General features: G+C 44.3%; 1 protein-coding gene across 1 annotated transcript in view; it reads left to right on the top strand.

The window, feature by feature from the left end:
• Nucleotides 1-19,409, top strand: part of ZZEF1 (zinc finger ZZ-type and EF-hand domain containing 1) — a 499,621-nt gene extending 480,212 nt beyond the window's left edge. Inside the window, exons 52-56 of the mRNA XM_082244777.1 lie at nucleotides 1,314-1,412; nucleotides 2,173-2,338; nucleotides 14,863-15,013; nucleotides 17,646-17,717; nucleotides 18,855-19,409. Of these exons, the coding sequence (XP_082100903.1) occupies nucleotides 1,314-1,412; nucleotides 2,173-2,338; nucleotides 14,863-15,013; nucleotides 17,646-17,717; nucleotides 18,855-18,929 (563 nt within the window). The 3' untranslated portion in view covers nucleotides 18,930-19,409. The remainder of the gene's footprint in view (nucleotides 1-1,313; nucleotides 1,413-2,172; nucleotides 2,339-14,862; nucleotides 15,014-17,645; nucleotides 17,718-18,854) is intronic.
• Nucleotides 19,410-19,614: the final 205 nt, after the last annotated feature.

Here is a 19,614-nt window from a genome sequence, read left to right as displayed (position 1 = left end):
TATTGTAAAGGGATTTCTGCCTTTTTAGGGACCATTCATATTGCTATACTATAACGTGGGATGGTGAGCTGCTTTATTGTGAATGTACCCCAACTCACCTTAAAAATTAAACCTGCCCCATTTTTAGTTAATGCCTGATTGATTGTCAAGATACTTAAATTTTTTTCTTCTGCTTTACATTGTATGCAATATGCCATCCAATATAAATATAAGTTTGGCTGCATTTCTGTTTTTGCTAATTTAACTTGCTAGAGTTTTAAATTATAGTAATGGATACTTTATTTAAATGTATTGCAGTATATAAATGTACAGTATATAAAGGTTTCTGATGATTATTAGAACAGAAGACATTTAAAATGAAGGTGAAATGGTTGCTTATTTCATTATTATATGTTTTGAAAAATCCTAAAGTAATGTAGATAAATACATAAACGTTCTCAGTTCATCAGTATAATACCAATAAAAGATACAAATATAAAGGAGTATCAAAATAATACATGACCCTTTTCTAATGAGACCAAATGAGATTAATATTGTTAAGTGGGATATCAAATGGCATTTCAATTATGTAAGGTATTTGGAAGGGATTTTTGGTACTGCTTTACAGGTTTAGCAAGGTAAGATTAGGGGTGACAGTGAAAGGGCCTTAAGTTGCTTTGTCATGATAATTTATTGTATCTGCATTTGCTATAAGAAAAAAAAGTATAAGGAATAAAACAGGAGAGGAATTTAAGAATAATAAAGACTATCCAAGTCCAGTAAGACTAAAGATAGGAAGAGGAATCCCTTGTCCCCAGAAGGTTAGTCAACCTCCTGCTCCTTCTCATGAGCCCAAAGCTCTTTGATTAGGTTGTGAGTGGGCTATCAAAAGGGTATGGTTTATTTGGTGGCATTAAAAATCCAATCCTTTTTGCCATGTTGCTTTAGATATCATAAATTATTTTTTTAGGAGTGGCTACAGAAGGGTGTTGGTGCAGTTTACAATTTTAAACTGCGTACATTAAAGAAGACACCCTAGTTCAGAGCTTTGAAGCTTCAGGACATGACTACCAACTATGCAGCATCATTACCTCCGCAGCCTCAGATAGTGGCTTATTTTCTAATACACAGCTGAACTGCAGTATTTCCAGAGAAGAATTAAGGCAAATATGGATGTTATCAGCTTTTTGTCTCCATAATAAGTAAAATAGTAGCAAAGTTACTTGATGTTAGTTCTTTCACGGAAGGCAAGCATGATATTTTTTTTGAGTAACATCTATCAATTTTATTTTTGCCCAGCATTTTATAATGTACTGCATTTTTCTGAAATACAGGAGATACTTTATTCTATCGGTTTACATCTGATATGAGCTTTACAGAGTGGGGTTACAAGTTTACTGTGGCTGCAGGACATCGAGGACGATTTCAGACAGGTTTGTTTGTTTTTGTATAAAGCTTAAATATCTCTATATGAATGTGGCATCCCATCAGGTTTGAAATACACTGGTGTCCCTGTTGGGATTTCTCTTCACTTCTGTTTGACACCCATCAAATAGCCAGAAATTAAAACTTGATTTGGGTTATTACTCTTAACCATTCTATTAAAATTAAAAAAAATATATATAAATAAAAAACTTTTACTGTTATGAGATTATAAAGGGAATCTGAAACCTCTCTTTCTGCAAATAAGTTGCCTGGCTCTCATGCCAGTTCCATGACTTTAATATTATGAGTCATCCAAAAAAGCAAATCCGGGATTTCTGACCGTGTCCTGGCTTTACTGGTTGTGTGCTTGTTGTGACTTAGAAAACACCGCGGCCACAAAACTAGCATTTTCAGGAGCAAGTGTGCTTAAATCTCAGTCTGTGTAGGTTTCTTTTAAACATTAATTCAGTATTATTATGACATTTTATTTAATGCATGTTTGTGCTTTACACATGTGCACTTTAGATGTGATTAATAGAGATGGCTTTCTATGCTCAGTAAATGCTATTGTTTGTGTATGGAATCCTGCAAGCTCAGATGGTCCCGTGGGAGGAACCTGCATTGTTAGAATTACAGGAAAGCAATTTCCCCCACCACAACATGAAAACCCATTATGTTTAATCAGTTTGCTGACAACATTATAATTTGTAATATGCCTCACCTTTTATAAGGTATTTCTTCTAAGACTTTTATTTTCTCCTCTGTTAGGGTTTGAAATTCTAAAGCAGATGCTGTCAGACCAGAGAGTTGTGCCTTATCTCCCACTGCCCAGCATATGGGAATGGCAGGTGGATGTGGCATGTCGGCAGACAGGCCACCAGCGATTAAAGGCAATCCACTTATTACTAAAGTTGTTGCAACTTGGTCCTGTAAGGTATGATACCTCTTGAAACAACTATAATTGAATATGGCTTTGAATTTTTTTTCTCTATACTTTTCCCAAACATAATGTAAAGGGATGCCTGCATTTCTAAAGAGAGACAATGGTTGAGTGGTAAATTGGCGCAAGAAGAGGTCTCAGTGTGGGCTAGTCCTGGGGACCCGGGGGGAGGGGGAGAGGGGGAAAAAACGGGGGTAAGGGGGCCCCGAGTTCAGTGGGTAGCTGTTCACTGTAGCGGCTGCCGGCGGAAGAGACAGAAGTGATCTCTGGGGGGAGACAAGAGGGAAGAAGCGCAGCGCCTTCTAAGTGCAGCAAGACATTTATTGAAGTAAGTACAGCAGTATCACACTCACATTTTCCAGGTGAATGAGAGGCAGTTTTATCAAGATGTATAGGTCATCTGGGGCATCACTGGAGCGAGTTCTGGTGTTGAAGGCAGTGGGTCCTGATGAGAGCGGCAGGGGGGTTCCTCCGTATGTGCATGGGCGGCCTCGGTGGTGTCCGCGGGCTCCCCGTCAGCAGGTGGAACACTGGTACTCATGGGTCCTGGGATCCTGACGTCACTCCTGGCGGTGATGCAGGACGCTAGGGGTATGCGTTATCGGAGCATGCGCTCCTTCAGGCCGTGAGTGCACCATATTGGGAAAGGGCATTTATGCAGTAATACGGACGGTGGCCCGGGGGAGGCAAAAGGCAGGGCGTTGCTGTCTGCAAAGGTGGAGGATCGGTGTTTGGCCACTAGGGGGAGTGTGTGGGTACAAAAGCTAATGAGGATGAATGCACAGGGGAGAGAAACAATAAATATAAATGTAGTGTAAGTGAAGTGTAAATGAAAACTGCAAGGGAGGGGGGGGGGTTTACTGATTGGAGGGATGAGGATAAAGAGGGAAGGGGGTGGAGGGGAATCAACTGTGTAAGTGTCACAGGTATGTGTGACTGTATGTATGGTGCTGCAGGACACAGATGGGGCGCATGGATTGGTGAGTAGTATGTTCCCCCCTTTCCCCTGACGGGTCTTGTGGTGAACGCGGGCTCCTCCCTGAAATGGTAAGGATGGGTTCCCCTCTATCCTATAACATGGCACAGATTCTCCTATTTGAGACCGCCCTGGGATCTTAATTTGGTTTTCTCTATCGCTCATTGACAGACGTAGTCTTCTTGATTCTCAAGAGCTGGGTTATGTTGTCTCCGCAGGAGTAGGACTAGGCAGAAAGACAAAACGTTCTGGCTCCACCTTAGGGGCAGTCCCTGAGGGTATATCCTCCCTCTCTCTGCTACAGGGAATCAGTTTTTTTCTGTCTAGTCAGGAGTAAGGACCTAAGTTCCTTGCTGGGATCTTTTGGTCCTGGCAAGACTTTTTTCTTTAAGAAAAAGACATTTTTTAGGTAGTTTTTCTCCAGTGTTTTTCCTGTGAGATCTTCAAGCAAAAATGCAGGACTGGGCGACACTTGTGGTCACCCCAGCCGGCCTACGAGCGCGCGCAGACCATGGCATTGCGCTTGGTCGGCCGCGGCACATTCAAGTAAGTATGCGGGGCCGGGCGACGGGCTGGATGTTGAGATCCAGTGGTCACCCCGGTTTTCTGCCTACGAGCGCGTGCAGACCAGAGCTCCGCGCTGGGTCGGCCGCAACAGAGTCCCAGTGGAGGGACTGACCTTGCGAGTTAAAAGTCTCGCTTGGACGCCAGGAACCAGAGAGTCGAGGCGTCCGGAGTGGTCCACAAACCCCCACCCCGGTGGAGAGGGTATTGTGAAGAGAGGGTGCCTGTCGGTTCGGTATGGTGAGTAAACATTCCCTTTTTTTCTTTCCTCGTTATGAGGCAGTATGAATTATGGGCCCCTCCATATATGGTCAGTATATATCTGATACTTACAAGTCCCCCTTGTAATACAGCATGTGTTTGTGGGAAGTGGACTTGGTTTGAGAGCTAACACTCTACCCAGCAGACTGTAACATTACAGCAAACATAGGAGGTATAATCCTACCTTATTTGTAGTGTATCTCCTGTAGATCCATATATCGCTTCTTAGCAGAGATGCAGGTGGATGTGCTGGGAAAACGATTTCGGCGGTCCGCCGCCATTTTGCCGTAGACCAAGTGCATGTATGTCCTCAGGTCACGCCGGCCGCCATGTTTTTGGAGTCTTATGTCTCTTCTATGGGGGCGGCCATGTTTCGTGAGCCCAGCTACCTCGTGGAGAGCTGGGAACGCCGGAAGGCGTACACAGGGGGCGGAGCCACGTCCTTCTACCCGGGAAAAAGCAACAGCTCCTTCCAGTCTGTGTAAGACAGACGCTGACTGCAGTTGGTTGGAAACTTCACTGCATCGGTTGGTGAGCCTTGGGGGTCCCTCTCTCTCTCTCTGTGGGATCGAGAAGCAGGTACTCTGAGGGGCGCTATTGCGCTAGGGGGAGACACACAAAAAAAAAAAAAAAAAAAAAAAAGTTTTTTTGTTTTTGCTGGCAAAGGTGTCCTGAATTAACATGGACCCTGCCACTCATGTATCTCCTCCGGATCCCCTCGAGGGGTCTGCGGGATCCTCCAGCACCCCACTGACAATTGAATCATTGTCAGCTATTATGGAAACTTTTGTGTCCCGGGTGGAAGTGGCTTGTCAGGGACAGGGCGCAAGAAAGCGACCCCCGCCTAACCCCTTATTATCTGAAACCTCGGATTCAGACTCTGAGCCTATTTCTGCAGTTGCAGGTACTTCATCTGGGATTGGTGTCTCGGGTCCTGTCTCTTCAGACAGCGAGGAGGATGTTTCGGCATCCGCCATAGCCCGAGAGGAAGCGTTGGTAAACGCACTCATTGTATCTGTTCAAGAAACCTTAAGGTTACAGGGTATTCCATCGGAAATAGCTGAAACTGAAATCCCTTTTGGGACTAAAAAACGCATCAAAGTGGCGAAGGTTTTTCCATTGCCCAAATGTTTTGGCAATCCAATCGAAGAAGAATGGCGTCTGCCAAAACGCACTTTTACTATTTCTAAACGCATTGACAGGCGTTATCCGTTTGAGGAAACCCTCATTAAGAAATGGACAGAACCACCTGTGGTGGATTCACCAATTGCTAGATTGAATAAAGCCACGGTTATTCCTCTAGAAGACGCTCCGTCTTTTAAAGATCCAGTGGATCGCAAGATAGAAGCTATGTCTCGCACCATGTTTTCCTTGATTGGATCAGCTTTCAGACCTATAATAGCTATTGGTCTGGTTTCATAGGCTGTAACTGAATGGACCAAGTGGTTACGCCGGGACTTAGAAGAGGTCCCTCAGGCGGTATCAGATTTGTTGGAACAAATGATACAGGGGTTACAGTTTGTGTGTGATGCGGCGTTAGACGCCACTCCATTATTGGCGCGAGCATCAGTCTCAGCAGTGGTTCTCAGGCGTACACTGTGGCTAAAAGGTTGGTTAGCCGACCAAGGTTCCAAAAAAGCATTGGCTAATATCCCCTTTTTAGGAGAGCGTCTATTTGGAGCCAACTTAGATGAGATCATTAAGGATCTCACGGGTGGAAAGAGCACCTTTTTACCGCAAAATTTTAAAGGTAAAGGAACTCGTCAAAGACGAGGGCCTTCTTTTTCTGCTCACAAGAGGTTTTTTCGTCCCGCGGGTGAAAAAATTAAGTCCTCCAAAGCTCCTGCAGGAGGCGTCAGGGGTCGTTGGTCGGGCAAGCAAAAGCCCGCCCCCTCCAGACCTGAAGATAAACCGTCCAAAGCCTGAAGGTGCGCCCCCACCCATAACTGGGGTGGGGGGACGTCTTCGCCGGTTCCCGGATCCATGGCTTTCCAGAATCCCGGACAAATGGGTTTGCGAAGTCATAAGGTCAGGGTACAAGATCGAGTTTCGATCTCTCCCACCGGCGCGATTCTTCCCTTCCAATATCCGACTATCCCCGGATCGTTTAGAAGATCTGCGGAGAGCAGTCACAGATTTACTACAACAAGGAGTGGTAGTCCACGTTCCTTGGACAGAACGGTTTCAAGGGTTTTATTCAAACCTATTTACAATACCCAGGAAAGAGGGCAAAGTGCGTCCAATTCTGGACTTAAGGGCACTCAATTCTTTTGTCAACATAAGAAGATTCAGAATGGAGTCCATTCGCACAGTAGCAGCCTTCCTGCATCCAGGGGATGTCCTAGCGTCCATAGACATCAAGGACGCATATCTTCACATTCCCATTTTCGCAGGACATCAGCGGTTTCTACGCTTTTCCGTAGAAGAGAACCACTATCAGTTTGTGGCGTTACCTTTCGGTCTCGCCACGGCTCCGCGGGTCTTCACAAAGGTGTTGGCCCCAATGTTGGCACTTCTGCGCCAAAGAGGCATATCGATCCTTGGTTACCTAGACGATCTTCTGCTTCATGCAGAGTCTCCTCAGACCTTGCTACAAAACATAGAAATTACTATGATTTCTTTACAGGAATTCGGGTGGCTGGTGAACCAGCAAAAGTCATTTCTGGTTCCCACCCAGAGGCTCGAATATCTGGGTCTAATTCTAGACACAGTCAGGACAAGAGTTTTTCTTCCGGTAGGGAAACTCCGAAAGATTCAATCAGCAGTCCAGTTGTTACTGTCCAACAGCTGGTCTTCCCTTCGGACTTGCATGAGGGTTCTGGGGTTGATGGTGGCTTCGTTCGAAGCAGTCCCATTTGCCCAGTCCCATACCCGAATTCTTCAGCAAGAGATTCTTCTCAGATGGAATCGGAATCCGGAATCCCTGGACAATCAGATCCGATTGAGCAAACAGACCAGAGAGTCTCTGGTCTGGTGGCTTCGGTCTCCGATGCTCAGCCAGGGAAAGTAATTTCTGCCAATATATTGGACGATAGTGACCACGGATGCCAGTCTATCCGGATGGGGAGGAATTCTCGGTCAGTTATCTGTCCAGGGACTTTGGTCCCCGGAAGAATCCAGGTTACCGATAAATGTATTGGAACTGAGAGCGATCAGACTTTGTCTGATTCACTGGACCGAGCAGCTCCAGGGCAGCCCGGTTCAGATCCAGTCGGACAATGCCACGGCCGTGGCTTATGTCAATCACCAGGGGGGCACCAAGAGTGTCCGAGCGGCCAAAGAAGTGGCTTGCATTCTTCGCTGGGCGGAACGATTTGTTCCAGCAATCTCTGCGGTGTTCATTCCGGGGTTGGAGAATTGGCAGGCAGATTATCTCAGCCGTCAGACTCTGGATCAGGGGGAATGGTCCCTCCATCCAGACGTTTTCCACCAGTTGTGCCTACGGTGGGGCACCCCGGATGTGGATCTGTTGGCATCACGATTCAACAGGAAAGTTCAGAGATTCGTGGCTCGCTCCCGCGATCCTCTAGCAGAAACCGCAGACGCACTGATCGCCCCGTGGGGGCAATACCAGCTAATGTATGCCTTCCCTCCTCTCGCGTTACTGCCAAGACTTCTTCGCAGGATAGAGGAGGAAGGAATTCCAGTAATTCTGGTAGCTCCGGACTGGCCCCGTCGAGCTTGGTACGCCGACGTGGTCAGACTGGTGGCGGACGTCCCGTGGAGACTTCCTCTCAGGGAGGACCTACTGTCTCAGGGACCGATCTTCCATCCTGCTTTACGATCGCTGGCTTTAACGGCCTGGCTATTGAGACCCAGGTGCTGAAGGACAAGGGATTGTCAGCTTCAGTTATTCCTACTCTAGTTGAAGCAAGGAAAGCGACTTCCAGAAAGATTTATCATCGCACATGGAAGTCCTACATTGCATGGTGTGAACCTTTGGGGTTCCGTCCTCGGTCTTATTCGATTAGTCGAATATTAGCTTTTCTGCAACAAGGGGTTGAGCAGAAACTGGCCTTGAGTACTATCAAGGGTCAGGTCTCAGCATTAGCTATCTTCTTTCAGAAGCCTTTGGCTACTCATTCCTTGGTGCGGAATTTCATCCAGGGGGTGCGACATCTGGCTCCGCCAGTGCACGCGCCGTTACCCCCCTGGGATCTTAATTTAGTGTTGTCGGTTCTTCAGAAACCTCCCTTTGAAGATATTAGGGAGATTCCTCTACCTACGTTGTCCCAGAAGGTGGCCTTCTTGGTGGCTATTACTTCTGCACGCAGGGTGTCAGAACTGGCCGCATTATCTTATCGTTCACCATATCTGGTGGTTCATAGAGATAAGGTGGTTCTTCGTCCGAATCCATCCTTCCTACCAAAAGTGGTTTCAGAATTTCATCTGAATGAAGAAATTGTGTTACCTTCCCTATGTCCTAAGCCCAGTCATCCACGAGAGTTTGCTTTACACTCCTTGGATGTGTTCCGGGCGATCAGGGTATACTTGAAAACGACCGACTCGTTTCGCAAGACGGATTCACTTTTTGTGATCCCAGATGGACCCAAAAAGGGGTTGCCTGCATCTGCCGCGACCATTTCCAGATGGATCAGACAGACGGTAGTACAGGCTTATTCTATTAAGGGTCGGGAGCCCCCGTTCCCTGTTAAGGCGCACTCCACTCGGGCACTTAGTGCGTCATGGGCCTTTCGCCATCAGGCGTCAGTGGTCCAGGTGTGCAAGGCGGCTACCTGGTCGTCGGTGCATACCTTTACTAAACATTATAAAGTTGATGTAATGGCATCGTCTGATGCCTCGTTTGGCCGCAAGGTTTTGCAGGCCGCAATTTGAGGAGACCAGTGGTCTACCTCGAGGGTTTTTTCCGTTGGAAATTTTTTTTTTTAGTCTCATTCTTTGTTTATAATGAGCCTTTAAAACTTCTAGTTTGGCACCGGTTGGGCCTTCTAGATTGGATTTGATTTTGTCAATCCCACCCCTCATTTGTGGCACTGCTTCTGGATGTCCCAGCTCTTGAGAATCAAGAAGACTACGTCTGTCAATGAGCGATAGAGAAAAATGGATTTTTGTAAGATCTTACCGTAAAATCCTTTTCTCTTAAGCTCATTGACAGACGTAGTACCCGCCCCTCTATCATTGAGTTGGGTTGGGTTAAATTCTCTGTTACTGCTTTAGAACAGAACTGATTCCCTGTAGCAGAGAGAGGGAGGATATACCCTCAGGGACTGCCCCTAAGGTGGAGCCAGAATGTTTTGTCTTTCTGCCTAGTCCTACTCCTGCGGAGACAACATAACCCAGCTCTTGAGAATCAAGAAGACTACGTCTGTCAATGAGCTTAAGAGAAAAGGATTTTACGGTAAGATCTTACAAAAATCCATTTTTGTCGGTTCTACAGAAACCTCCCTTTGAAAACATCAGGGAGATTCCCTTGCTTACTTTATCCCAGAAGGTAGCCTTCTTGGTGGCTATCACGTCTGCACGCAGGGTGTCAGAACTGGCTGCATTATCATGCCAGTCCCCATACTTAGTAATTCATAGGGATAAGGTAGTGCTTCATCCTAAGCCATCCTTTCTTCCAAAGGTGGTTTCGGATTTTCATCTGAATGAAGATATTGTACTACCTTCCTTGTGTCCTCAGCCCAATCATCATCGGGAACATGCGTTGCATTCCTTGGATGTGGTTCGGGCAATCAGGGTATACCTGAAGGCGACGGAATCGTTCCGTGAGACGGATTCACTTTTTGTGATCCCGGATGGCCCCAGAAAGGGGTTGCCTGCATCTGCCGCGACTATCTCCAAATGGATCAGACAGACGGTGGTACAGGCTTATTTTATTAAGGGTCGGAATCCTCCATTCCCTGTTAGGGCGCACTCCACTCGAGCGCTCAGTACTTCCTGGGCCTTCCGCCATCAGGCGTCAGTAGTCCAGGTATGTAAGGCGGCCACCTGGTCGTCGGTACATACCTTCACAAAATTTTACAAGATTGATGTGATGGCATTGGCGGATGCCTCATTTAAGGTTTTGCAGGCCGCAATTTGAGGAGACCGGTGGTCTACCTTGAGGGTTTTTTTCTGTTGAAAAATTTCTGTTGAGTCTCATCACTGAGGATGAGCATTGTAAACTTCTAGTTGGCACCGGTTGGGCCTTCTAGATTGGATTTGATTTCCATTTTCCCACCCCTCATTTGTGGTACTGCTTTGGGACGTCCCGAGGGTGTTGAATCACCGAGGACTACGTCTGTCAATGAGCGACAGAGAAAAACGGATTTTTGTAAAATCTTACCGTAAAATCCTTTTCTCTTAGCTCATTGACAGACGTAGTACCCGCCCCTCTGTTTTTGAGTTGGGTTGGGTTAAATTCTCTAAACACTGCTTTGTGACATAACTGATTTGCTGTAGCAGAGAGAGAGAGGATATACCCTCGGGGACTGCCCCTAGGGTGTGGCCTGAGTATTTTCTTTCCTGTCTAGTCCTACTCCTGTGGAGGGCAGCATAACCCGAGGGTGTTGAATCACCGAGGACTACGTCTGTCAATGAGCTAAGAGAAAAGGATTTTACGGTAAGATTTTACAAAAATCCGTTTTTTTTGTGAAGAATCAACAACAAGTGGGACACAATCATGAAGTGGAACGAAATTTATTGGATATTTCAAACTTTTTTACCAAATAAAAACTGCAAAAAATTGGGCGTGCAAAATTATTCAGCCCCCTTAAGTTAATACTTTGTATCACCACCTTTTGCACATCGAGAGACTGAAATTTTTGCCCATTCCTCCTTGCAAAACAGCTCGAGCTCAGTGAGGTTGGATGGAGAGCGTTTCTGAACAGCAGTTTTCAGTTCTTTCCACAGATTCTCGATTGGATTCAGGTCTGGACTTTGACTTGGCCATTCTAACACCTGGATATGTTTATTTGTGAACCATTCCATTGTAGATTTTGCTTTATATTTTGGATCATTGTCTTGTTGGAAGACAAATCTCCATCCCAGTCTCAGGTCTTTTGCAGACTCCATCAGGTTTTCTTCCAGAATGGTCCTGTATTTGGCTCCATCCATCTTCCCATCAATTTTAACCATCTTCCCTGTCCCTGCTGAAGAAAAGCAGGCCCAAACCATGATGCTGCCACCACCATGTTTGACAGTGGGGATGGTGTGTTCAGGGTGATGAGCTGTGTTGCTTTTACGCCAAACATAACGTTTTGCATTGTTGCCAAAAAGTTTGATTTTGATTTCATCTGACCAGAGCACCTTCTTCCACATGTTTGGTGTGTCTCCCAGGTGGCTTGTGGCAAACTTTAAACAACACTTTTTATGGATATCTTTAAGAAATGGCTTTCTTCTTGCCACTCTTCCATAAAGGCCAGATTTGTGCAGTATACGACTGATTGTTGTCCTATGGACATAGTCTCCCACCTCAGCTGTAGATCTCTGCAGTTCATCCAGAGTGATCATGGGCCTCTTGGCTGCATCTCTGATCAGTCTTCTCCTTGTATGAGCTGAACGTTTAGAGGGACGGCCAGGTCTTCGTAGATTTGCAGTGGTCTGATACTCCTTCCATTTCAATATTATCGCTTGCACAGTGCTCCTTGGGATGTTTAAAACTTGGGAAATCTTTTTCTATCCAAATCCGGCTTTAAACTTCTCCACAACAGTATCTCGGACCTGCCTGGTGTGTTCCTTGTTCTTCATGATGCTCTCTGCTCTTTAAACGGACCTCTGAGACTATCACAGTGCAGGTGCATTTATAAGGAGACTTGATTACACACAGGTGGATTCTATTTATCATCATTAGTCATTTAGGTCAACATTGGATCATTCAGAGATCCTCACTGAACTTCTGGAGAGAGTTTGCTGCACTGAATGTAAAGGGGCTGAATAATTTTGCACGCCCAATTTTTACGTTTTTTATTTGTTAACAAAGTTTGAAATATCCAATAAATTATACCCAGAATTTGAAAATAGAGTATTTTATCTGGGAGTCAGACATGAAGGTATATGAAGTGTGGCGGGGGGGAGGGGGGGGATAAATCTTTTTGTATTAAAGCAATTGTAAAGTCTCTTTTTTTTTAAATAAAAATTAACTTTATACTTGCCCTCATTGTGCAGTTGGTTTTGCACAGAGCAGCTCGGATCCCACTCTTCTCAGGTCCCTCTTCTGCTCCCCTGGCCCCTCCCTCCTGGTCAGTGCTCCCACAGTAAGCAGCTTGCTATGGGGGCACCCGAGCCGAGTCACAGCTCTGTGTGTCCATTCAGACAGGGCGCTGCGGCCCGGCCCCGCACTCTCTTCTCATTGTCTGACTGACTTTGATTTACAGCAGCAGGAGCCAATGGCGCCGCTGCTGTGCCTCAGCCAAAAAGAGGGGAAGAGTCCCGGGATGGCCGAGGCATTCGTGGACATTGCTGGATAGAGATGGGCTCAGGTAAATATTAGGGGGGCTGAGGCGAGTTGCTGCACACATAGAATGCATTAGGAAAAAAAAAACTTCTGACTTTACAACTCCTTTAACCTCTTTACACCGGTCGAACACACACATGTTGCCTCTTGACATGTGGGCCTTCACTTACCGTGCTGAGAGCGGGTTCCCAGCACAGTAGCCGGCGGTTACCGGAAAGCTCCTGATGCATACTTAGCCATCGGGAGCGTTCTAATCTTGTGACCGCCAATCACAAGCGGTCACATGATCCGAATGCCTGCCTACTGGCATTTAGAACCCTTAAAGGCCCAGGAGGGGACTGACTGGAAGGGATTAAAGTAGTACTAAAGGCTGAGACTTATTTCATGGATATCATTTTAATTACAATGCACAATACTGGTAAACTTTTACTTTAAATCTAAATGTAATGCCTTATATTACTTATCGCAAGGAAAAGACTTCTGCTTTTAGAATCTCTCACTTCCTTCTCCTGCCCAGGACTACATGTCACACAAGGCATTGCTTCTCACACATTCACATTCATATGTTCTTAGGCACTTATTGACATGTACTGAGCTGTATGTGCATTGTACTGTATTTTGTGATATGTAAATAAATAATGCATTCTGTATGCAGGCCCACCTAATCAGCTGACCAATTAATCAATTATGAAAATAGTTGACAGCTATTTACAGAATCTATTATGTCAATTAGTTGTTTCCTGCCCTACAATCATGTTCCACCTTTACCTGTAAAGGCATGCTCTACTAGATCAGTGAGCGCTTTTTAGGCTTTTCAGCATCAAGCTGTAGTTTGCCAGATTTTCAAGGCTAAGGCTGCTACCTGGTATTCTGATCACATGTTCTCCAAGCTTCACAATGAAAATTTTCAGGCCTCATCCATTGTCAACTTTGAGTGCAAGGTCCTTCAGGTGGCTCTTTTTTGTTGGCCTGTTAGTGTTCTGTTGCTGTTGCCCGTCCCTTAGTTGAAATGCTTTTGGATGTTTTAACAGTCTCTGCTGTGTCCTTCAATGGATGAGAAAGTTGTGGATTTTTGTACTTACTGTAAATAATCCATTGAGGTTCACAGGTCCAGCACCTCTGTTTTTTTTTTATGATCATGCAGTTTTTACTGCTTTACCACCAAACCCAGACATGCTTAGGAGTAAGAGGGGGTTTCCTGGGCTGACCACAATTTTTTTGTTTGCTGAGTCCAATCCACCGTAAGTGGCAATACAACACAAAAGTATTTAAATTTCTGTGTCCCTCAATTGATTCCAGTAAATAGATTTTATGGTATACAATATCCTTTTTTTAATTTACATGTTAGATATAAGCGTTAATGGCCTTCCTAATTTAATCATTACTTATGATTGAAAATGTAGCATTTATTTTTACGAAATATGGCACTAAAAAGTGTGGCAATATGGCACTTATTTTGCCCAAATGTGGCATTTATTTTAGCTGTTGTGGCATTTATTTTTCAACTTTCCACCCCCCTTCCTATCGTAAAAGGGATATTTAATCTTGCAACTTAAATCATATTAACTTTTTTATTTTGAAAAAGTCCTCTCTCCCATCTAAGGATTAAGAGCCATTAGCTCAAGCTCCTCACATGTCAACGTGGGTCATTGTAGGGTATTTGGACCCGTTAGTACTTAGCTCCAGGTAGTAACTGGAACGGGACCTAATACCCTACACTTACCCACGTTGACCTGTGATGAGCTTGAGCTAATGGCTCTTAATCCTTAGATGGGAATCCCTCACGTCACTTGGGGAATCCTCAGCACCTTGGGATCCTGCCCTGCAAGGACGGATCTTACCTGGTTTTATGGGTTTTAGCAGAACCCCTTAGAATATTTCTATTTTTTTCTCAAACCTTGGCCAAAATAAGGCAAAATATGGCATAAAATGTGGCATTTTCCCAAAAATCTGTAAAATATGGCATTTCACCGGAAAATGGGCAAAATGTGGCTTTTTAGTATGGTGCCTTGGCAATATGGCATTTGAAGGTCCCTGCTTATGAATGCTTTCCTTCGCATAGAGGAAATGCTTTTTCAGGGAAAATTATTTGCATGTAACGCAAGACCTGTGTTTGAAAACTGGGAGCGCAAGTACCAACTAGTACGTCTGGTCCCATGACCCATTTTTTCCATTGTAGATTTTTATGTAGATAAGTGGTTAAGAACGCTTTCTGATCTCTTCTCTCTTAGCTTGCTTAGACATCAGGAATTAAAACACTTTGTATTTGCCCAAGCTACATTCTCATTTTACAACAGTTGCTCAATTTCTCTGTTTTATTAGGGACTGTGATTTCAAGCTGCTTAGACCATTGTGGCCAGTTTTCACGTCTATGGAGAATGCTGCTTATCAAGATGCAGCCAGCTGTGGAGTCCTTCTCCCCCTACACAGAGCACTTACTGAATTATTCTTCATTGCAGAGAACCGTGCAAGTGTAAGCAAGAGATTTCTTGGGGGTACTAATACTACATAAGAGAGACATTTTGGGAAGTTTAAAAAAAGATGATATACTGCCTGTGTAAAGCAATAAAGTTACAAGAGGTTTAATGTTTCAAGAAAAAGATAATTTGTTGAAATAAATTTGGATTTTCTGTCAGAAGTAATAATCGCTTGTCCATGAACATAATCATTTATTTTTCGAGCTGCCTAATTAATGCAGAAAATGTAATACTTTACCCCCTTCGCACCCAGCCATTGTAGTTAATCACCTAGTCAAGGGACCTGTTCTTATTAATGGACATTTTGAATGTTTTTGTGTTTACAGGCAAGGTGATAGTCTGTACTAGAAACTGTATCCTGTAAAGCAGCAGTTCCCTACCTTTTTGCCATCTGAGACCGGTTTAATGGCAAAAAAATTTGTCCGGGGGTGGTTGGGGGATGGGTTATTCATGGAGTCTGTCCTAAGCCCCCTTCACACCACAACCCCCATTTATATCAGTGTCTACAGTCACCCTTTACATCACAGTTCCCGCTTTAAAGCAGTCCCACAGAATCCTCTGTTCCTCTTTACATTACAGCCCCCCCCCCTTTACATTATGGTGCCACTTTACAGTGCAGTCCCCTTTACATTAATGTAACAGGGACTGCTCTGTAAAGGGGGGCACTGTAAAGGGGTACTATGATATAAAGGGGGCTGCACAGTAGAGGTGCATTGTAATGGTTACGGTGCTTCTTTACAGTGCAGTCCCCTTTATATTACCGTGCCCCTAGCAATCACAGCCTCCTTAACATCACAGTGCCCCTGCAGTCTGCCACCCCTCCTTTCCTCACTGACTTCACACAGCACACTTCCCCATTCCAGGCTCTGCATCTCCTGCACAGGACTCCAGGCTGTGATCAGTTTGTGTCCTCTCCTGGCTCCACTACCCAGCCGACGATGTCACCCAATCAGCTGGGCAGGGGCTCTCCATTCCAGTCTTCAGCTCCCACTGCCCTGCTGATTGGGTTACATCGCTGGCCAGGTGGAAGCCTTGAGAGGATTCTCAGGCATGGTTGCACAACAAGAGGTGAGTGGTCGCCGTGGTCAGTGATAGCCCTGTGCAGACCGCGATCGCCGCTCACCACCTCCTGTGCAGCCTGGTCATCAACAGGCTGTGAATTGACACTGGTCCGGGGATTGGGGACTCCTCCTGTAAAGAACCTGTTCTTTTCCTACTTAAGGACAAAGTGGCATTAAGGGCCATAACTTCCTTTTTTACATAAGGTGGTTTCAGCCTCTAACATTAACCAGGATATCGCTATTCAATCCCTCTGTCTCCAGTTTGTCATAAGGAGTTCTCCCTCCATGGCCTTAATGTAGTGCCTATTTTCAGGAAAATGGTCATGTAAAAAGACTATGAAGTCAACATGCATCTGATGGGCAGACAGTAGTCCCCTGAACCTGTCAGTTACCTTTTAAAGTCATTGAGGGATGGAATAGATTTTGATCTGAGCAGCCTAGGTCCTCCCACTACTTTGAGCAGGCGGGTAACTACATTGCTACCCATCGAACATAACTACACAGGGGCATTTACACAACTGATGCCCACAGGGAAGGAGAGGACTTTGCCACCAGTCCTAGGATCAGGAAATTTGGCAAAGTGGGGCCTGGAAAGCAGAGGATAAGATAGCAATTGTGGATTGGCTGATGCAGTAAATGAAAAAAAGTACAGAATAATGCATGGTAAAAGATCACATTTACAAAAGTGCTATTATGTTCCTGTCAACATTTAGCTTTATAGAGAAAATGTAAAAATAATGTATCAATTTTTTGGAAGATGTACCTCCCTGGTATGCAAGTGTGGTTAGAGCCCATACAACCGCCCCCCCCCGCCCACACACACACACACACACACACACACACACACACACACACACACACACACACACACACACACACACACTTCATTGTGAGATTAAGGGATAGGCGCATATAACAGTTTTATGGGGTTTGGTTTGAGATTTGGTGATGCCAGTTCTGTGCTGTGCTGCTCACTGTTCTCCTTGCTGAGACTCTGACTTGAGGAAGCAAAGCCTGGCTTCTACCAAAACAACCTCCTCGCACAGGCACAATGCAGAACAAGTCAGTAACAGGAAAAAGATCGGCTGCAGGGAGACCACGGGCATCAAAAGTTACTTTTTCCTCCCCCTGTCTTTTGGGCACAGCTTCCAGAGTACAATTCCTCTTTAATACCATGCTGACGCTTTCTTTCCACACTAAGTGCCAGTTCACATCTACTTCAACAGCAGACATCCTGCGCAGCTTCATTGTGGTTTGCTTGCGACTTCATTAACATAAGTCAATGCAAGTTGTGATGAAGTTGACCCAAAGTAGTGCAGAAAACCTTTTCTAAGTCACTGCGATTAGAACAATTCCATGGCAGTTAATGGACTTGTCATGCAACTTTGAACTCTCAGTGTGAACCGAGCCTTATTCTTTTAAAAGTAACAAACAGGGTTGTTACATTATTACATTTAGGAACTTTTGTTTAAACTACTGCATGTGAATTGATTATATGTGGTAAAACAGTGGTAAGAACTGTGCATGTTGAGAACTACTAATAAAGTCTAATGTTTTTTCACTGCAGGAACTTGGGTGTTTGCAAGATTTTCTTATTAGCTTAACCACAGATGAACAAATCAGCCTTTACACTGAACAGGTAAGCTGTGTTTGTTTGTACCCAGCTGTCTCTAGTCTTATTTAAAGTAGAAGTAGGGCCTAAGCTCTTTTGGCCCTACTTCTTCTGTGGGTCAGAGAAGTGCACTTAGTTATGCACTCTTGTGAGCCAGATTCAGCCTTGAATTCCCAGGAGCTGGCTCAGACTCTTAGGCCCCTTTCACACATACGAACCATTCGTCCTTTTTCATCCATCCGTTGATGGATGAAAAATGGACATCAATGCATTTTTATGAAAAAATGGATGATCATTCATTTACATCCGTTTTCATGCGCTTCCATCAACATTCGTTTTTTTGAACAGATGAAAGCCCTATTTCTCTATCGTTTATTAAAAGACGCAGCTCAATATCTTCTTGACCATTGGGTTATGTTGCCCCCTGCAGGCATACACCCACACACTCTGCTATAGCCCTCAGTTTGTTTCTGCCTAGTTTAGGAGTAGGACCTAGTTCCATGCTGGGACTTCGGTCTTAGCTGTTTGTGTTTGGGAACCTTTTTTGTATGACTTTATTTTTTAGTTATCGTTCCTGAGAGAAATACAAGCAACAGCCGGCTGGATTTCAGACTGGATATCCCAGATCTTTAAGGTCAGCCGATACCGATATCCGATGACCAAAATATCGGCATCGGCACTAAAAAAAACGATATCGGTCGATCACTGATTTGTAGCATGTGTTTTTCGGGATTTTTGGTTGATATTCTGTCTCTATCATTTAGAAATACACCTATGATAACAATAATAGACCCTTCATTTCTTTGTAAGTGGGCAAACTTTCAAGAACTGCAGGGGATCAAATAATTAATTTCTCCACCGTATGTATGCATATGCATGACTCCCTGCAAGCTTGTTGAAGGTCAGTCACTCAAAAGTATTAACGTATTCAGTACAACATCCATGTAACCAGCATTTTCGGAAGAACAATCCAGATTTTATCAGTACAAACTTTCATACTTTAGAAAGCGGACTACTTTTAGGGGTAACTGGCATGCTCTGCATCCCAGACAATGGAGGTAAGATCTCTGCTCAGTGGAATTATTCTCCCCATATGCTATGATGTAACATTTGGAATCAAATCAAAATTATTTCACTGTATTCATGTCCCTTGTTATTTTACAGGCACTGAAAAACATTGCGGCTATAAGCTTTGCCATCAACTACCCAAACAAATCGACAAGTGCATGGACTGCCTGATTTTGTGGCATTTACCCTGGGTTCTAGTTCCAAATGATGCTGCATGCTTTATGGATTCTCACTTTTATGTAAATGAAGCCTCCTAAAGCACACCAGTGTATTTAAAACTGTACATTTTCCTCTGAATACATGTGCACTTCCACCATGCTGAATAATAATCCAAGTGACAATTTTTTGACCCTTTCCAGCAGAGTTTTATTTCAATGTATCACAACAGGCTTTGAATGCTGAAGAAATAGTAGTTTCTGTATAAAGCTGGCATGCCATAATAAGACAGGAGTACCTGAAGACTTGGAGTAGATGTTGGCTGAAAATATATGTAATTGAAAGATTTATTATACGTCCCAGAACTATTTAAAAGGAAATCCTTCTTAGAAATAGTTTCTCCATGAATGCATTATAAAAATGGTTATTCATATTTTGGATTTCATGATTCATTGGCACATATTTATCACTTTACAATAACTTCACAGAAACAAAAAAAAAAAAAACTTTATTTGCTCTTACCTTAAAATTTTGTATTTTCCATAGAGAAATGCATTTGTAATAATTGCATGCTTACACCTTAATAAGGGAGTGCAAAGTTCTGTTACCCAAAGCAACTAGACAGATTTTAGTTTACTTTAGTAAGAACAGAAAAGATATATAGTTGGTTTCTTTGGTCAACCATGTTTTTCTGTTTGCA

The sequence above is a fragment of the Pelophylax lessonae genome, assembly GCF_965119305.1.
Source record: "Pelophylax lessonae genome assembly, chromosome: 2".
Taxonomy (NCBI): Eukaryota; Metazoa; Chordata; class Amphibia; order Anura; family Ranidae; genus Pelophylax; species Pelophylax lessonae.
The sequence above is the reverse complement of the archived record's forward strand: the minus strand, read 5'-3'. Positions and strand labels throughout refer to the sequence as shown.